This window comes from Meleagris gallopavo, chromosome 34 (assembly GCF_905368555.1).
Source record: "Meleagris gallopavo chromosome 34, MGAL_WU_HG_1.1, whole genome shotgun sequence".
Classification (NCBI taxonomy): domain Eukaryota; kingdom Metazoa; phylum Chordata; class Aves; order Galliformes; family Phasianidae; genus Meleagris; species Meleagris gallopavo.
The window spans coordinates 537,126-554,889 of record NC_139438.1 but is presented as its reverse complement, the minus strand read 5'-3'; the positions used below and the strand labels follow the sequence as shown (position 1 = coordinate 554,889).

The following is a 17,764-nucleotide window of genomic DNA, read 5'->3' as shown; positions in this document are numbered from 1 at the left end:
AACAGCCCCGTTTCGGGCTGTCACGTTCCCGTGGCAACGCCTAAGTCCTCCCCTCCCCCCACTCCCCCAGCACACAGAGAGAATCGCCGGGGCTTCATTAACACCCCTTCATTAACACAGCCGCAACGTGACGTAACGAGGACGCATGACATCACTGCTCCATATGACGTCACCAGATGCTATGACATCATCGCATTTTTACGACACTACTGTTACATCACTGATCCATATCAGGTCCCCGTGCGGCCCCCGGCCCATCCCGCGGTGTCCTTACGGGCTGCCCGACCCCTCCTGTCACCCCCCCCACCCCCAGGCCACGTGATCGCTGCCCCACGTGATCGCGCCGTTGCCCCGCGCTGAGGGCGCGCGCGAGAGGTGGGGGGGGGGGGGCGTCTCCCTCCGAACGCGTGGTCGCTCCCGATTGGTCTGCCCGTTCAGCCAATAGGAAGCGGCCATCTGGGACGCAAACGTTCGGGGGCGCCGCCGCCGCCGGCCAGCGGGCGGGCGGCCAATGGGAGAGGGCGCAGCGCGGGGTCGGGCCAATGGGGTGGCGAAGGAGGCGGGACAAAGGGTTGCGAGCGGATAAAAGGGGGTCGCTGCCGCCGCCCCCTCCGCAGTGCCGGGCGCCGCCGGGCTGGGAGGGAGCGTGTGAGAATTGCTGGGCTGTGGGACCGCCGCCATGAGCCGCCTCTGCCTCCTGCTCGGTGCCCTCCTGGCGGTGACGGCGGCCGGGCCCGCCCAGTTCTTCCGGGAGGAGTTCTCGGATGGAGGTGAGGGAGGTGGGGGGGGGGGAGGGGGGGGGGGGGAGGGGATGCCGAAATGGGGAGGGGCCTGTGATAAGTTGGGGGGGGGGGGGGGGGAGATGGAGGGGGACCTTGAGGCACCCCGTGGGTTGCAGGTTGGGGGTGTGGGGAGGGGGGTGGTGCCTTGGGGGAAGGAGTGGTTTGGGGGGGGGGGATCACAGGGAGGATGTGGGGGGAATGGGTTTGGGGATTTAAGAGGGGTATGTGAGGTAAGAGGCCTTTTCTGGGAGTGAGGCTTGCTTGGGCCGGGAGACAAAGGGCTGGGGGCCTGTGAGGAGTGCGCCTTCCTCCCTACCCCAAAAGGTGGGAGCTCTTCCTTGGTGCCAGAAGTGCTGTGGTTCAGCATTCCCTCCCCCTCCCCCCCCCATGAGAGAAAGAAGGATAGAAAGGGTTTCTGCTGCGAGCCCCAGTCCTGCAGCTGTACAACGAGATGCACCCGTGCAGCCTCAGTGCTGCCCCTGGGAGGGGCCCCAGGTCAGAGGGGGTGGGGGGGGTTGATCCCTTTGAGGAGTGGGGTAGAAGGCTCCCCTCTTAACATTGGAGGTGCAGGTGGGGCCGCGCAGGTGGCCGTAAGCCACCCCACTTCCGGTCTGTGGGGAGGGGCGAAACCATTTCCCCCAATGGAGGGGGGGTGGGGGGGGGAGGCCAGTAGGGGTCACGGGGCGCTCAGTGCTTCCCTCCTGCAGACTCGTGGACCCAGCGGTGGGTGGAATCGAAGCACAAGTCAGACTACGGCCGCTTCGTGCTCACAGCTGGGAAGTTCTACGGTGATGCTGAGAAGGATAAAGGTGAGGAATCCCCCCTGAGTCCGGGGGCCGTCGGTGCTCACTGTGAGGGATACTGGCTCATGGCAGCCTCTGGGTGTCCCCCCCCCCCCCAGGGATCCAGACCAGCCAGGATGCACGTTTCTACGCCCTCTCGTCCCGCTTCGAGCCCTTCAGTAACCGGGACAAGACGCTGGTGGTGCAGTTCACTGTCAAACACGAGCAGAACATCGATTGTGGAGGTGGTTATGTCAAGCTCTTTCCTGCCAGCCTGAACCAGGAGGATATGCACGGCGACTCTGAGTATAACATCATGTTTGGTGCGGCTCTGCTCACCCCCCTGTGTCCCCTTGGCAGCGTCAGGCCCCCCCTCTCCTAATTTCCCTGTGTTCCCTCACAGGCCCTGATATCTGCGGACCCGGCACAAAGAAGGTTCACGTTATCTTTAACTACAAAGGCAAGAACGTGCTTATCAACAAGGACATCCGCTGCAAGGTGGGTTGGGGGCTGCAGGAGGGCCTGGTCAGCTGGGGGTCACATCCCAGCCCCGCTGAGCGTCTGCTTCCTGCAGGATGATGAGTTCACCCACCTCTACACCCTCATCGTCCGCCCTGACAACACCTATGAGGTGAAGATTGATAACAGTAAGGTGGAATCGGGGAGCCTGGAGGACGATTGGGATTTCCTCCCTCCTAAGAAGATAAAAGATCCTGAGGCCAAGAAACCCGATGACTGGGATGAGCGTGCCAAGATTGACGACCCCGAGGACTCCAAACCTGAGGTTGGGGGCAGCCAGGGGGGCTGGGGAACTGTTGGGGGTTGGGGGGAGGGGGAGGCTGTGACAGTACACCAAACCCTTCTGTTGTCCTCTTCAGGACTGGGATAAACCCGAACACATCCCTGACCCTGATGCCAAGAAGCCGGAGGACTGGGATGAAGAGATGGATGGGGAGTGGGAGCCCCCCGTCATCCAGAACCCTGAGTATAAGGTGCAGCTCCTTCCCCTGCTAAATGGGAGTCTCTGGAACGAAGGGGGGCTGTTACCCCCTCCTCACCACCCCCTGTGAAACCCCCAGGGCGAGTGGAGACCCCGACAGATTGACAACCCCGACTACAAGGGCAAATGGGTGCATCCTGAGATTGACAACCCTGAATACACCCCTGATCCCAGCCTCTATGCCTACGACAGCTTCGGGGTCATCGGCCTCGACCTCTGGCAGGTAGGCAGAGGGGGGAGAACAGGGTGGGGGTGGGCGGCACAACCCCCCTGAGCGTCGTCCTTGAGCACCGCCTGCCCTGTAGGTGAAATCTGGAACCATCTTTGACAACTTCCTTATCACCGACGACGAGAAGTTTGCTGAGGAGTTTGGCAACGAGACTTGGGGGGCAACCAAGGTATGGTGGGGGGGACGAAATCCAAACAAGGGGTGACCACCAAGGTGTGTGGGGGGAGGAGGGGCAGCAAAGGACGGAGGTGGTTGGGAGGATGGGGGTGGGACAGGGCTGCTGTGTTACAGCGTCGGGACCGGGTGGGGATGGAGGTGGCCACCAGGATACGAGGGGGGGGATGCGGAGATGTTGAGGGGGTCACTGAGGTACTGAGAGGGACGTCTGGGAGGGGGGTGGGGAGCAGTGGGAGCTCTGCTGAATCCCCCGGCCCCTGCAGGAGGCTGAGAGGAAGATGAAGGAGCAGCAGGATGAGGAGCAGCGCCAGAAGCAGGAGGAGGAGGACAAGCAGCGGAAAGAGGAAGAAGGGGACGAGGATGGTGATGGGGACGAAGAGGAAGAAGAAGATGATGAAGAGGACGAGGCTGAAAAGGAGGAGGAGGCCGGGGGGGCCCCCAAGGACGAGCTGTAAGCCCCCCCCCGGCCCCGGCCCCGTGTAATGTCTCTGTGAGACCTGGACTTTGTTTTTTACGGGCGTCCCGGCCGCGGTCCCTCCCCCCCACCCCTCCCCGGCGCCGGTTCCGCCCCCCGGGACCGAGGACTCAGGAACGGCACCGGGCCGGGAGCGGCGGAGGGCCGGGCTGAGGGCCGGGCCCGGTGCCGCGGGGGGGTTGTTTGGGGGGGGGGGGAGGGGGGTGGGGGGCGTCTCCGGCGGCCGCACGTGACTGTACGGGTGACGCGTTCCGATTTCTATTAAATTAAAGCTCGTCCCGGCCCCCAATTCGGCTGCGCTGCGTTCGCTCTGCGCCATTTCCACCCCCCCCTTCCCTCCCATTCTCTGCGCCGCCATTTTGTGTCGCTTGGAGGGGGCGGGTCACGTGTTCGAACCGTCCTCCGTCACGTGTTAAAGGTGCGGGGAGGGGGTGGTGATGCGAGGGCGCCATTCGCGGTATGACGTAACTTCCGGTCGCGGGTCACATGGCCCGGAAGTAGCGGGGCGCGTAAGATGGCGGCGGCGTGAGTTGCATGTTGTGGAGCTGCCGGGAGCATTCGCCGCCGCCGCGCCATGGCGGTGACCGTGACGCTGAAAACGCTGCAGCAGCAAACGTTCAAAATCCGCATGGAGCCGCACGAGACGGTGAGGGCGGGCGGCGTTCGGGGGGTTGCGAGGAGCCGGAGCGGGGCCCGGGGTTGGGTGGGGGGGCCTCGGGCGTTGGGGTGAACGGCGGTGCGGGCCCAACCCCCCCAGGTGCGGGCGCTGAAGGAGAAGATCGAGGCGGAGAAGGGCAGCGATGCGTTCCCGGTGGCGGGTCAGAAGCTCATCTACGCCGGGAAGATTCTCAGTGACGACGTTCCCATCTGCGAGTACCGCATCGACGAGAAGAACTTCGTGGTCGTCATGGTGACCAAGGTGCGACCCCCGCCCTGCGCCCCTCAGCTCAGAATCACAGGAACACCAAGGTTGGAGAAGGAACTACGAGGTCACCCAGCCCAGCCATCCACCCATCGCCCATAGCTCTCACTAAACCACATCCCTCAGCCAAAATCCAAACGTTCCTCGAACGCCTCCAGGCTCGGGGTCTCCGTCCCTCCCCATTGCAGCACCTGAACGCTTTTGGAGCAGCAATATTTCCTAACGTCCAGCCTAAATCTGCTCTGGCGCAGCTTGAGGCCACCCCCTCCAGTTCTGTCGCTGTTACACGAGAGAAGGGGCCGACCCCAGCCCACTGCAACCTCCCTGCAGGTGGTTGTAGGCAATAAGGTCCGCCCTGAGCCTCCTCTTCTCCACGCTCAAGGTCCTCCGTGTCCCACTGATGTCCCACTGGAGTCCCATTATGGTTCTCCATGTCCCATTGGGGTCCCTATGTCCCACTGATGTCCCTGAGTCCATTATGGTTCTCCGTGTCCCATTGGGGTCCCCATGTCCCACTGATGTCCCATAGTCCGACTGGGGTTCTTTGTATCTCACTGGGGTCCTCCGTGTCCCATTGGGGTTCCACTGTCCCATTGATGTCCCATTATGATTCTCCATGTCCCATTGGGGTCCCTATGTCCCACTGATGTCCCATAGTCCGACTGGGGTTCTTTGTATCTCACTGGGGTCCTCCGTGTCCCGTTGGGGTTCCACTGTCCCATTGATGTCCCATTGAGGTTCTCCATGTCCCATTGGGGTTCCACGGTCCCACTGATGTCCCATTGAGGTTCTCCATGTCCCATTGGGGTTCCACGGTCCCATTGATGTCCCATTGAGGTTCTCCATGTCCCATTGGGGTCCCCATGTCCCACTGCTGCCCCTGAGTCCATTATGGTTCTCCATGTCCCGTTGGGTTCCTCCATGTCCCATTGGGGTTCCGCAGTCCCATTGATGTCCCTGAGTCCCACTGGGGTCCTCCGTGTCCCATTGTGTCCCCATGGTGTCCCCACTCCCTTCAGGCACTTATAGAGAGCAATAAGGTCTCCCCTGAGCCTCCTCTTCTCCACACTGAACAATCCCAGCTCCTTCAGCCGTTCCTCATAAGGCCCCGTTGTGCTTCAGACCCCTCACAGCTTTGTCGCCCTTCTCTCAACCCGCTCCGGAGCCTCAATTCTGTCTCGCAGCGAGGGGCCCAAAGCTGGACGCGGTGCTGACGGCAGGGGGACGATCGCTGCCCTGTTTCTGAAACCAGCCACGATGCCGTTGGCCCTCTTGGCCACCTGGGCACTCAGAATGAACACCTCCGTCCCATTTATCCGCTCACTCCTTTACCTCCCTCCCCCCCCTCCTGCAGGCCAAGGCAGCGCTGGGCACCGCGGCGCCTGAACCCGCAGCCTCCACTGCTGCCACCTCAGAGCCCACCCCGACCCCAGGGCCCCCCCCCGCTGCTGACACCACCCCCGTCCCACCAGCTGCCCCCAGTGAGGAGCAGCCCCCCCAGGACCTCCCCCCGCTCACCGTCACGGAGCCGACATCAGGGTAAGAGGTGGGAGGGTGTTTGGGGATGGGGGACGGGGGGGTGGGGGGGAGCAAACAGGAGATGGAAAACAGGGTTGTGGAGGTGGAGGGCGTGGAAGAATTGAGCTCAGCCGCAGAGGGAATTTAGAAGAGACTTAAAAGGGATGAAAATCATAGGGAGGTGTAGAACGGGGTGGCAGTAAATGGCACTTAAAGGGACCACGGGGGGAGGGGTGGGGTGGGGGTATCACTGAGGGGTTTCTTTTGGGGGGGGGGGTGAGGATGGGGGCTGCTGCAACCCCATAGCTCCCACAAAGGACCTGGCTGCCATGTGTCTCTCTTGAATTTGCAGTTCTGTTCCCCCCCCACGCGGTGCGGGGCGCTCGGCCGACGCCGCCTCCACCCTCGGTGGGTTTTGGGCCACTGGGGTCACCAGGACTGGGAGAGGGTGCGGGATGGGGGGAGTGGGGGGTTGGAGGATGGAAAGGTTAAGGATGGAGGGAGCCTGTGGGGCTGGGGGGGGGGAAATATGGAGTGGGGGGGGGGGGAAGGGGGGGGCAGAAACGCAGGGTGGGGTTACGGGGGAGGCGAGCGGAGATTCTGCAGCGCGGGATGAGAGAAGGCAGATGGGTTTTGATGGAGCAGAAATGGTTTCGCTGAGCATGAGATGAAGCAGCTGTGAGGGAGGGGAGAGCTGTAGGTCCGGCCCCCCCCCCGGTGGGGGCTGGCATTGACTTTCCCCCGGCAGTGACGGGCTCGGAGTACGAGACGATGCTGACGGAGATCATGTCGATGGGCTACGAGAGGGAGAGGGTGGTGGCCGCACTGCGTGCCAGCTACAACAACCCCCACCGTGCCGTTGAATACCTGCTGACGGTGAGAGAGAGATGCTGAGTTGGGAGGGGAGCAGCAGGGAATAACCCCCGGGTGAGGGGAGAATCGGTTCCAGCTCATCCCTCTGTGTTGCAGGGCATCCCGGGGAGCCCTGAGCCCGAGCGCCCGCCTGTGCAGGAGAGCAGAGCCCCGGAGCAGCCACAGGTTGAAGGTCGGTGAGGTGGGGCCTCAGTGGGAGCTGCCTTACGGGTGGGGCTGTGGGTGGACTGCAGCCCTGGGGGCAGGGCTTGTTCCTTTTTGGGGTTGGTACTTCGTGGTGCTCAGCATAGCACCTCCCCCCGCCCCCCCCCAGATGTGGCACAGCCTCCCCCGTTTGGTTCCAGTTGTTCAGCCGGGGGTGGGAGCGACCCCTTTTCCGTGTGGGTCCCGCTGGCTTCACATCCCAGGGCAGGGAAATTTGCTGTGGGGGTTTGGCTTGGTTTGATCCCCTCCTTGCATAGGGGAAAACCCACTGGAGTTCCTGCGGGAGCAGCCCCAGTTCCAGAACATGCGACAGGTGATCCAGCAGAACCCAGCTCTGCTGCCTGCCCTGCTCCAGCAGCTGGGCCAGGAGAACCCACAGCTCCTGCAGGTACTTCTGGAACCTCCCCCCCCCCCCCCCCTTCCCACCCCCCAGCTCTGCTACGGCCCCACTTCACCTTGCCTGCCCCCTACAGCAAATCAGTCAGCACCAGGAGCAGTTCATCCAGATGCTGAACGAGCCTCTGGGGGAGCTGGGAGACTTGGAGGGGGAGATGGGGGCCATTGGGGACGAATCCCCCCAGATGAATTACATCCAAGTGACGCCTCAGGAAAAAGAAGCCATAGAAAGGGTAAGTGAGCCCCTATATGGGGGGGCTGCCACCTTACAGTCATCGGTAGGATCCAGAGTGAACGGAGAGGTGAGAACTGTCTCTATCATTAAAGGTCAGAATTAATTGCAGCTGTCATTAAGTTCGAGCCAGGCTTCAAGATTCCAAAATTCCCATGTTTTTTGTGAAGCTGTGGAGCCTGGTGCTCTGATCTCAGCACTGTTTGAAGTTAACGGGGGCCGTAAGGTCCCTTAGAACCCAAACCATCTTATTTTTAGGAATTAGCCTGCATTTAGCACGGATTAACTGTTATCCAGTCACGATCAGTACCTGATCAGAATATTGTGATTTTGATATAAAAAAAAAAAACAAAACACAAACACAACTCTGTGCTTTTGAGAACTAGAACGTAGCATCTGCTGCAGCATCACCCCTCTGGTGAAAGAAGGGGAACCTGCCTGTGTCTGTGTGTCAGTAGGACCAGAGTGAACGATCAATCCCTCATCTCCTCTCTGCCCACAGTTGAAGGCACTGGGCTTCCCCGAGAGTTTGGTCATCCAGGCTTATTTTGCCTGTGAGAAGAACGAGAACCTGGCAGCCAACTTCCTGCTCAGCCAGAACTTTGATGATGATTGAGGGGCCCGGGGTGGATTCCTCCCACCTTGTGGGGGGGGGGACACAGGACTCCCCTTCCTCCCCCCTAGATCTCTGCCCTCAGGGGACATCGGGGTGGGGTGGGGTCCAATGGGGCCCATCCTCACCCCCAGAGAGAGGGGCGGTGATGGCTGTGCACCCCCAGATCCTGCCTGCTGCCTTCCAGGCCGGGTGTGCTCTGGGTGGCCCCATCCCTGTTCCCTGACCCCCATTTTTCCTCCCTCTTCCTCCTCATGCGGGAGGACAGAACCACGGGACAAACCCAGCTTGGGAAAAGATTAAATGCAGAATTTTAAACCCATTGTGGTTTTAGTGTGTGTTTGCTGGGGGGGGGAAGGGGTAGAGGGGTCGTGTCGGGGCGGATCGTGCTGAATACACACACGAGTCCCTCTGTAGGATCTTAGGCGAGCAAACCATATCCCACCTTTGTTTTAGGGTGGTGGCTTTACTGGGGGTTCTCAGAGCCCCCGGGGGGGGGTTGTGATGCAGCAGCAGCTTCAGCAGCGGCCAAAGCACTGCGGGTTGCTTCCTCGTGTTGTTGCCTCCGTTGCTTTTTCTCCTGGCGTTTCCGTTCCCGTTCCAGGTCTTGCATCAATGCTTGAACCCGGGGATCACCGGGTCGGGCCGGGGTCCCCAAACGTTCAGCAGCTTCTGCCAGGAGCCGTTGCCGCCGGGCCGCATCCTGTCGGCTCTTCTCCCTCATCTGCTCCTTTTCCAGCCGCCAGGCTGCGATGCGTGCAGGCATGGCTGCCAGGCTGCGTGCCACCAACTGCTCCCTAAGGGACGGGGTGTGTGTGTGTGTGAGATAAAAAGGCGGGGGGCAACAGGAACAAACAGCAAATAAGCCCCCCCCCCCCCATCCCTCCCTTGTCCAGCGTTCATCTCAGTGCTCTACCCCACGAGGGGTTCCTTCGTTTTATCCTCAGCCCCCCCCCCCCCCAGCCCACATCTTCCCCTACCAAAGGTGTTCGTGTTGATGCTGTGCCACCCCCCCCTCCACACACACACGGGGGGGGGTGGTAAGGTAAAGAGAGTGGAGTTCTGAGGAGGGGGAACGGCGGGGGGGGGCTGCGGGAAGGGGCGGCTTCCTTAAGGAGCCTCATATTGGGGGTGGGGGGGTGAGGGGGCTGAGAGCGGCTCCTGTCATTCAGGGCCCCCCCACCCCAGGAAAGGACTCCCACCCCAGTTACGCTTCTCCCCCGTTTTTCACGGTGCCAATTCCCCTCGTCCCGGTGCCCCTCCCACCCCCCACCTCTCCTCCCGCAGCCGCCGCTCTTCCCGCTCCTTCCGCTCCAGCGCCGCCTCCATCTCCCGCAGTGACGGACACCACTCCCGTTCCTCCTCCTCCATCTCCCGCAACCGTTCGGGGCTGGGCCACAGCCGTTCCACCGCCACCCCCGAGGCCGTCCCGAGCCGTCCGAAATGCTTCGCCGCCTCCCGTTGATTCTCCGGGTCGGTGAGAGGCGGAGGCCCCAAGCGGCGCCGCAGAGGAGCCGCTCGGTAAAACCGAACCGGGCCCGAGGCCCACGGAGCGCGGCCCAACCGCAAACACCGCAGTGTGACCGCCGCCATCTTGTGCGGCGAACGGAAGTGACGTCAGGAGGGAAGGGGAAGACGAGCGGAAGTGACTTTTGTGGGAGGGAGATGGGCGGAAGTGATGTCGAACGGAAGTGAGTGAAGGCGCGGGCGGAAGCGGGAAGAGGAGGTGACGTTTGGGGGGGGCGAAAAAATGGAGTGGGGGGGGGGGAAGAAGGGAAGAGGAGCGCGGGAGGTCCGGACGGGGCTGGGGGGTGGGAGTAAGGAGTGAGGAGTTCTGAGAACGGGGAATGGCGGGGGGCTGCGGGAAGGGGCGGCTTCCTTAAGGAGCCTCATATTGGGGGGGGGGGCTCAGAGCGGCTCCGGGCCCAACACAGGCCGCTGTCAGTCTCCCCCCCCCCCGCCGGGCCCTCCCAGAGGTGGGGGGGAGGCGGAGCAGCGCTGTCCTCCCCCGGGGGGGGGCCCTAATGGCTTCCAGGCGGCGGCGGGCGGTGAAAAAGCGCCCCAACGGCGAGCCAAAATCCTCCGAAATTGTCCCAAAATCCTCTTCGTGCCTCCGCCCCCCCCCCCCCCAACCCCCCAACGGCCCCAGGTGTTGGAGGGATGGGGGAGGGGGGCTGGAACGCCGCCCGCTTTTTGGGCCACTTTTGGCGGATTTTGGGGCCGCTGCGATTGGCCGGCTTTGTTCTTCCTATGACCGAACCCGGGGGGGCCTTTGGGGGTGTCAAAGCTTCATTGGCGGCCCGGGGTCGGGGGGGGGGGGGTGGGTGGGCAGGCGGTGCAGCCCGGCGTTTCGCTTCATGTCACACCTCACATCCCGGCGCGTCGCGATATATCGCAGAGTCTTGTGATGTCTCCTGGCTGTCACTGCGTGTCGTGCTGTCACCTCATGTCACCGCGTGTGCTCACAGCTCCCGTCCATCTGCCTCTCCGTACAGCTGAAAGGGGGGGGGGGTAGGGGGTCACCACCCCGTGTGTCCCCCTATGCTGGGCGTGCGCTTCATTTTGGGCTGGTTTCCCCTCATTTTGGTGCCGCGGTCTCCCCCGGGGGGCGGGGGGGGGGGGGGGGCTTTGTGCCCCCACGGGCAGCGCAGCGCCTCCGGCAGCGAAGGGGTGCGAGCGGCAGTGCCAGCATTGGCACCGCGCGGTGACAGATGGTGGAGGGACGTGGCTGCAGCCGGAATGACAGATGAGGTGCCGCCGCCGCCGCCATCACCGCGCTGCCGCTGGCACCGACACCGCCGCTGTGATGGCACTGTCGTGACACCGCCGCTGTGATGGCACTGTCGTGACACCGCCGCTGTCAGTCACGTCCCCGTGGTGGCACCGAGATGCCGCCGCGATGCCGCTGCCGGCCGTCCCCGTGATGCCACCGCCGCTGTCACGGCGCTGCTGGGGTCCCTTCGCCATGAGGACCGAGGGGACACCGAGGGGACAAAGCCCCCCCCGCGCCCCATTCATGCCGCCAAGAGGGCGGGGCCATGGCTTAGGGGGCGTGGCCACGCGACGTGTGGGGCGTGGTCGGGATGCTTTGTGGGCGGGGACTGTCTACTGCGGGCGTGGCCTGATGGCTACGGGCGTGGCTTAACGGTGGGCGTGGCCAAACGCGGCGCTTCCCGGCGGCAAAAGTGCGGCGGGCGCCGAACTTCGGCCAAACTTTCCCCGCTCCGCCGCCCGCCCGGTTCCGGTCCTGGTCCCGGTGCCGGTTCCCTGCCCGCCATGCCCCGCCGCGGCTGACATCGCCGCCATGTACTCCCCGTATTGCCTCACCCAGGTACGGGCTGGGGGCGCGGGGCCGGTACCGGGCAAAGCGGGACCGGTACCGGGGCTGGGAGGGCGCCGGTACCGCGGGGCGGGGATTCGGCTGCGCGGCGCCGTACCGACCGCGGTCGTTCTAAGCGGGATGGGGGCGTTGGGGAACGACTTCGGTGCCGGAGGGACGGCGGCGCCGTTCCAGCGCTCGGTACCGGCGGGGATCCCGCAGGTGGCCGAAGTCGCGGGGCGGTGGGGAAAGAACGGCGGTTTGGGGACGCCGGGACCTCGTGGGTGGGCACCGAGTGCCGTTCCGCGGCCGCCGTCCCGCTGCAGCTCCGTTATCCCCGGTCCCGCGGGGCTGCGCTCGCTCCCGGGACGTCCGCACCGCCAACGGGTGGAGCGGAGCGGCTCCGGTGCTGCCCGGTGGATGACGGAGCGCCCCGCGGTTCCGATTTCTTGCAGCGGTGTTTTTTTTTGGGGGGGGGGGGGAGGAGGTGGGGAGTCGGGATCGTAGCGAGGATTCCCGGACTTTTTTTATTCTGGGGGGGGGGGCTCCGTCTGGAGCTGGGAGTGGAGTCAGAGGTGCCCCAATAGCAGGGGGGGGGTCCATGGGGCAGAGAGACTCGCAGCGCTGGAGGGGCTCTAAGCTCGGTCCTGCGGGGGGGGGTACAAACCCCATTAATTACCCCCCTTAATAACCCCAACCCGGGGCTGTCACTGCAGTGGGGGCTCCTCCAGCCACCCCCCCACCTCCCCCTTCAATCTCCTGCAGCCCCCTGGTTCCTGCAGCACATTCGGGGCTCACTTTGCTTTGCCCCCCCCCCCCACCCCACACACACACACACACACACACACACACACACCCTCCCCTTCCCTTTGCCCTTTTCTCCCGCTTTTCGGGGCGGTTTTGGCGGCCGGTTTTGTCTGGGCCAGCAGCCAGAGGCGCTTCTCGCAGCTTCGGCGCCCGCCCCGCACACGCGTGTGCACGCGCCAGGAGTGCAGCATTGCACATGCGTGTGCCCCTGCCCGCTGCGCTGCAGCGAAGGGCACACCTGGGCACGGCTATTTGCACACACCTGCAGTGCCGCGGCCCTGTGGCACGACTTCATTTCTTTTCCTCCCTCCCCTCTTTTCCCCCCCACCCCCCCTCCCCTTGCACGCCAGCGTTGCGCGCTCACGTGTGCCCCTCGTATGTTTGTGAGCACCTGCACACGCGTGTGCGCCCATCTCTCCCATCCCTCTGGCTGTTTCTGGGCGGTTTTGGGGCCGTTCCATGGGGTTTTGGCACGGATTTTGGCACGTAAAGCAGCTGTTCCCGCCGGGCCCTGCTGGTTTGCCGTGGGCACCCCGAGCTCAGCTCCCATCACCGTTCCTCGGTGAACCCACGGCTCTGGGAATGTGCCCTCGCCACCCCATAGCAGGGCTGCGCCCCACGTGCTGCTCCTGTAGGGCGAATCCGGGCGCTCTGTGCGCTGCTGTGGTCCCACGGAGGTGGGCGAAGGGTGGTCCCTGTACTAAGCTGCTTTCTGCCCTCGTGCAATGAGATCCCAGCCCCCTGCGGGGCACTAAACCCACCTCACAGCCCGCTCTGTGGGGCATTCTGCCCATCTCCCAGCATCCTATAGGGCTCGCAGCGGCCCTCTGTGGGGCAGCCCTCAATGGGGTGAACGAGCACACGGCCAGACAAAACCAGGCAGCACAAAGTGCCCGTGGCCATTTTCTCTCCAAAACGCAGGAGGGAATAGGAGCAGCACCCCCATATCCATGCATCCTTCCCCCACCCCTACACCCAACCCTCCCAGCTCTGTGCATGGCAGCACTCACGGATGCACGGGCGCGCACACGTATGTAACGGAGCGGGCGCGCACACGTATGTAACGGAGCGGCGTGCACACGTATGTAACAGAGCGGCGTGCACACGTGGCAGCTGCGTGCTCTGCGTGTCCCGCAGCGCGTTCTAAAGCGTGTGCTCTCCACGTGCCCACGTGTGATGACCTCAGGGACCCCCCCCCCCTCCCCAAATATACCCACGTGTGTCCCCGAGGCTCTGCCACACGCGTGTGCAAACCCCACGCGTGCCCACGGCTGATGCAATCGCTGCTGGGAGGGCATTAGGGAGGCCCCCCCCTTCCTTCCCCCGGCCGCATGCGAGGTGCCCACAGTGGGGTGGGGGTGGTGGTGGTAACACGCGTGGGCGCGGGGCTGGGGGTGCTGTACGTGTGTTGCGCCGTGTGCCAAGCTGTGGGTCCCCCCCCCCCACCTCCCCCCCCCAAGCTGCAGGGCATCAATAATAGAGGAGCCCTCGGCCGGGCTTGGGGGGGTCGGGAAGCCCTGAATTATTGATGTGCCACAAAAAGCTTTCTTGGCCGCCGTAGCACCACGGGGCCCCCCCGGCCCGGGCTGGCAGGAGGCCATGGGGAGGGGATGGGGGGGGGGGGGGGTTTGGCTCTAGGGTCCTGTGGTGCCAAACTGCATCCCCGCATCCCCTCGAGCTGCTCTGGGCCCTCCACGTGGCTGCAGGCGGGCGATGTCCCCGCGTCCCCTCCGTGGCCACCTGCAATCCTTGGACCCCCCCCCTGCTCCCCGTTCCCCTCCTGCCCCCATCCCTTTGGGCTACCCGAGCTTCCCCCAACCTCAGGGAAGAGCTGGGGAAGGGGTTTGGCAGCCCCCGAAGGAAGGGGCCGCAGGCAGGGGGGGATTTTTGGCTGCTTTTTGGGTTATTTTCTCTCTCTCGCGGAGAAGCTGAGGGGCCGAGGGGGGGAGGCTGCTGGCAGCGGTGCACGAAGGCGGGCGCAGGATTGAAAAAAAAAAAAAAAAAAAAAAAAAAAAAAAAAAAAGGGGGTGGGGGGGTGCATGTGGTGCTGGTGGGGGGGCTGCGAATTTTTTTTTTTTGTCTTTTTTTTTTTTTTTCCCCCCAATCCTTTCTCGTTTTTTTTTTTTTTTTTATCGAATTTAATTTTATTTTCTGGTCGTCCCCGTCGTCGTCGTCGTCGTCGTCGTCGTCCCCCCCCCCCTACAACCAATCTCCCTGTTTTTTTGGCTGTATCTCCTCCTTCCCCCCCCCCCCCTCCGCCGCAGCCGGGCGCTGGCGCTTTGCCGGGTTCTTACAGCTGCGGACGCGGCAACGTGGCTTCGCCCAAAGACTGCAGCTCAATGCGGGGCCTCGCAGCCAATTGCAACCAAGCTGCACCCCAAAGGAGACCCCGGCATAAGGGGGGACCCTTAAACCTTTCCCATCGTTGTCGCTACCGGGCGAGAGGGCGCAGGCGTGCGGGTGGAACCGGCTGGGAAGCTCCAGATCCTTCCATGGCACCGCGGCCACCTGGCACGGCCCCAGCGCGCAGGAGGGGACGCGGAGCTGTCGGTGCAGCCCCCCGAATCAAAGGCGGTTCCGAACCCAGGAGGCTACGAGGGTCCCTGGATCGAAAATGTCCGGGTCGTTCCTTGCCCCTCAACCCTCGTTGCCGTCCTCGTGGTCGCGGTGAGGAAGGGACGGCATCGAGATTGGGATGGAAGCGGCCGATGGGGGGTGGGGGGGGGATGGAGGTGGCAGGGAGGGGTCCGTAAATCCCAGCCACACCTTCGTGCTGATGCAGCCCGACCGCTGTCGCCGCCCCGAGGGGGCGAAGGGACCCGGCCGGTCCCTCTTTGTGTCCCCCCCCCCCCCGTCCATCCAAGAGGGCGAAGGGACCCGGCTGACCCCTCTTCTTTTCCCCCAACGGTGCTGATTTGGAGCTTTTTGCCAAGGAAAAAATTAAAAAAATAAAGGAGAAGAGGGAGAAAAGAGGCCAAAGAGTGCGACTCCCCGTCCCGAAGCCCCACGCTTTTTTGGGGTGAAAGCCGTCGGTTTTGGGTCTGTTGCCCCCCACCCCCTTCCAGCCCAGCTCCCGTAACTCCCAAATTTGTTGCTTTTTTTTTTTTTTTTTTTTCCCTTCGCACAGAGGGAATTAATTACGGCGGGGGGGTGGGGTTGAGGGGGGGGGGGGAAGAGGGGGGGCTTTGGCTCCGAGCGCTGCGCGGGGATTTGAGGGCAGAATTGGAGCTTTTGGGCCGTTCCGCACCGCCGCGCGCTGGGGCCGCTCCGGGGTTGGGGAAAGCAGCCAAAATCCGGGTTTTTTCCCCCTAAAAAAAAAAAAAAAAAAAAAAAGGGCGTGCCGAAAGGGCGCGGGACCGTTTGGAAAAAAAAAAAAAAAAAAAAAAGGGGGGGGGGGGGAACCCCGCGTCCTCACGCGACCCCCACCCTCAAAAAGCGCGGGGTCTGCCACCACCACCCCCCCCGCACACAGCGTGGCTTCGGCTCCGCACGCGGAGTTTCCCGGCTCCGCCCGGTCCCGTCCCGTCCCCGAACTCCTCGATCCGCCCCCCCCCCCCTTCCCAACCTCCATCCATCCCCAAACTCCCCCCCCCCCCCCCCTCAGCACCTCTCACCGGTCCCTCCTCCCCCCCCACCCCCCCCCCACGGCTCAACCAATGAGGAAGCGGCTCCCCCCGCGCGCTGAGCTCTCATTGGTCAAAGCCGCGCCGGTCCCGGTGCCAAAAGGGGCCGCGGCGGCTCCGCGCGCTCCGCGCCCGGCGGCGGTGCGGGGCTGCGTTGGGGCTCTGCGGTGCGTGCGGCTCCGTGCCCCGTGCCCGGCCCCCTAAACCCCCCCCCCCAGCCCCATTTCCCACCCTCCGGGTCGGTGCCCGGCAGCCGCCGACTCTCCCTTCTCCTCCGGTAACCGGGTGCCCGCCCCGTTCCCTCCGTTAAGTTCTTTTCGGTGGTCCCACCTCCCACCCCACCCCTCCCAGGGCTGTTCCGCCCATTCCCGTTCCCGGTTATTGTCCCTCTCCTTCCCGGTTCTGCCCCGCCGGGGCTCGACTGGCAGCTGCCCACAGCCGGGATGCGCCGCAATGGTACGGATGGGGACAGGGATGGTGGCACCGGGGACGGGGACCGGGTGCTGGTGGCACTGGGAGCACGGACACGGTATGGGAACGGTGGAACTGGAGATGGGAATGGGGATAGGGGTGGGAATAGGGATCGGCAGAACCGGGAACGGGGGACAGCGAGCGGTGGCACCGGGGAGCGAACAGCGAGAATGGGGACGGTGATCGGCGGCACCAGGAAAATGGAGGTGGTGACCGGGGGTGCTGAGCAAGGATGGCATCTGAGATGGAGAGCGGAGATGGGAGAGAGGTGGCGACGCTGGGGACCGGGTTGAGCAGCTCCTCGGGGATGTCCCTGCGATCCCGGGGCTGGGCACGAGGCCTGAGCAGGGCTGGGACGAGGCTGAGCTGCCGTGTCTGTGTGTCTGCGTGTCCCTGGGGATGGGGATGCAGCGGGGCCGTGGTGACACCGGGGCCGTTCCCGGAGCCGAGTGGAGCTGCTGGGATCGTTCAGCCTTCTAACAGCGTTCCCTTCCCTGCAGGATGAGTTCCACCCCTTCATCGAGGCACTGCTGCCCCACGTCCGGGCTTTTTCCTACACCTGGTTCAACCTGCAGGCCCGTAAACGCAAGTACTTCAAGAAGCACGAGAAGAGGATGTCGAAGGAGGAGGAACGCGCCGTCAAGGACGAGCTGCTGGGCGAGAAGCCCGAGGTCAAGCAGAAATGGGCCTCACGCCTCCTGGCCAAGCTACGCAAGGACATCCGGCCCGAGTGCCGCGAGGACTTCGTGCTCTCCGTCACTGGCAAGAAGGCGCCTTGCTGCGTCCTCTCCAACCCCGACCAGAAGGGGAAGATTCGCCGTATCGACTGCCTGCGCCAGGCTGACAAGGTGTGGAGGCTGGACCTGGTGATGGTCATCCTGTTCAAGGGCGTCCCGTTGGAGAGCACCGACGGCGAGCGCCTGGCCAAGGCCCCGCAGTGCGCCAGCCCCGGGCTCTGCGTGCAGCCCCATCACATCGGAGTCACCATCAAGGAGCTCGATCTCTACTTGGCCTTCTTTGTGCAGGCGCCCGGTGAGTGGGGGGCCGTGGGGGCTGGCTGTGCCGGGAGCCCCGCGCGGCGCCTGGTTGGGCTGCAGGTAGCCGCCGACATCCCGGCGGCTCCCGGTTCCGTCCCTTTTACCCTCCTCGAGCGCTCGGCGATGGCTGCGCTGCCGCCACGCAGCCTCGGCGTTGGCCGTGGCGGCCTTAAGGGGGTCCCTATCCCTGCAGCCCCCTCCCCGTGCCCACGCAGAGCTGGGGCCGCGGCCCCCGAGCTCTTCACACAAAGCGGCACCGCGTGCCAAAGTGCGTGCGGCGTGCCGAGCCGTGCCGAGCGCGGTG

The 17,764-nt window shown here is 64.0% G+C and overlaps 4 protein-coding genes across 4 annotated transcripts in view; 3 read left to right on the top strand and 1 right to left on the bottom strand.

The window, feature by feature from the left end:
* The first annotated feature begins 592 nt into the window (after nucleotides 1-592).
* CALR (calreticulin) lies at nucleotides 593-3,734 on the top strand. Its single transcript, XM_085214869.1, has 9 exons — nucleotides 593-770; nucleotides 1,490-1,591; nucleotides 1,684-1,887; nucleotides 1,968-2,062; nucleotides 2,139-2,348; nucleotides 2,443-2,556; nucleotides 2,644-2,787; nucleotides 2,870-2,962; nucleotides 3,234-3,734. The coding sequence occupies exons 1-9, from the start codon at nucleotides 680-682 to the stop codon at nucleotides 3,423-3,425; spliced, it is 1,245 nt and encodes a 414-aa protein (XP_085070995.1). The 5' UTR covers nucleotides 593-679; the 3' UTR covers nucleotides 3,426-3,734.
* Nucleotides 3,735-3,912: 178 nt separating this feature from the next.
* On the top strand, nucleotides 3,913-8,525 carry RAD23A (RAD23 nucleotide excision repair protein A). Its single transcript, XM_085214870.1, has 9 exons — nucleotides 3,913-4,091; nucleotides 4,203-4,364; nucleotides 5,722-5,906; nucleotides 6,238-6,293; nucleotides 6,634-6,761; nucleotides 6,855-6,930; nucleotides 7,220-7,350; nucleotides 7,436-7,591; nucleotides 8,093-8,525. Exons 1-9 carry the CDS (start codon nucleotides 4,020-4,022, stop codon nucleotides 8,204-8,206), a joined length of 1,080 nt encoding a protein of 359 aa, XP_085070996.1. The 5' UTR covers nucleotides 3,913-4,019; the 3' UTR covers nucleotides 8,207-8,525.
* Nucleotides 8,526-8,649: 124 nt separating this feature from the next.
* GADD45GIP1 (GADD45G interacting protein 1) lies at nucleotides 8,650-9,850 on the bottom strand. Its single transcript, XM_085214871.1, has 2 exons — nucleotides 9,477-9,850; nucleotides 8,650-9,000 (listed from the first exon to the last, which is right to left on the bottom strand). Exons 1-2 carry the CDS (start codon nucleotides 9,794-9,796, stop codon nucleotides 8,670-8,672), a joined length of 651 nt encoding a protein of 216 aa, XP_085070997.1. The 5' UTR covers nucleotides 9,797-9,850; the 3' UTR covers nucleotides 8,650-8,669.
* Nucleotides 9,851-11,310: 1,460 nt separating this feature from the next.
* Nucleotides 11,311-17,764, top strand: part of LOC104916968 (nuclear factor 1) — an 8,651-nt gene continuing 2,197 nt past the window's right edge. The window contains exons 1-2 of the mRNA XM_085214817.1: nucleotides 11,311-11,534; nucleotides 16,924-17,761. Of these exons, the coding sequence (XP_085070943.1) occupies nucleotides 11,508-11,534; nucleotides 16,924-17,761 (865 nt within the window). The 5' untranslated portion in view covers nucleotides 11,311-11,507. The remainder of the gene's footprint in view (nucleotides 11,535-16,923; nucleotides 17,762-17,764) is intronic.

Excerpts from the sequence above, each read along its gene's own strand:
- GADD45GIP1 (XM_085214871.1), bottom strand. The coding sequence starts at position 9,796 with ATGGCGGCGGTCACACTGCGGTGTTTGCGGTTGGGCCGCGCTCCGTGG. Across the intron at positions 9,001-9,476 it reads CGGCGGCTGCGGGAGGAGAG|GGAGCAGTTGGTGGCACGCA; the intron begins GTGGGGGGTGGG and ends CCCGTCCCTTAG.
- CALR (XM_085214869.1), top strand. The coding sequence starts at position 680 with ATGAGCCGCCTCTGCCTCCTGCTCGGTGCCCTCCTGGCGGTGACGGCG. Across the intron at positions 1,592-1,683 it reads TGATGCTGAGAAGGATAAAG|GGATCCAGACCAGCCAGGAT; the intron begins GTGAGGAATCCC and ends CCCCCCCCCCAG. Across the intron at positions 2,063-2,138 it reads ACAAGGACATCCGCTGCAAG|GATGATGAGTTCACCCACCT; the intron begins GTGGGTTGGGGG and ends TGCTTCCTGCAG.
- RAD23A (XM_085214870.1), top strand. The coding sequence starts at position 4,020 with ATGGCGGTGACCGTGACGCTGAAAACGCTGCAGCAGCAAACGTTCAAA. Across the intron at positions 4,092-4,202 it reads GCATGGAGCCGCACGAGACG|GTGCGGGCGCTGAAGGAGAA; the intron begins GTGAGGGCGGGC and ends CAACCCCCCCAG. Across the intron at positions 6,762-6,854 it reads CCGTTGAATACCTGCTGACG|GGCATCCCGGGGAGCCCTGA; the intron begins GTGAGAGAGAGA and ends TCTGTGTTGCAG.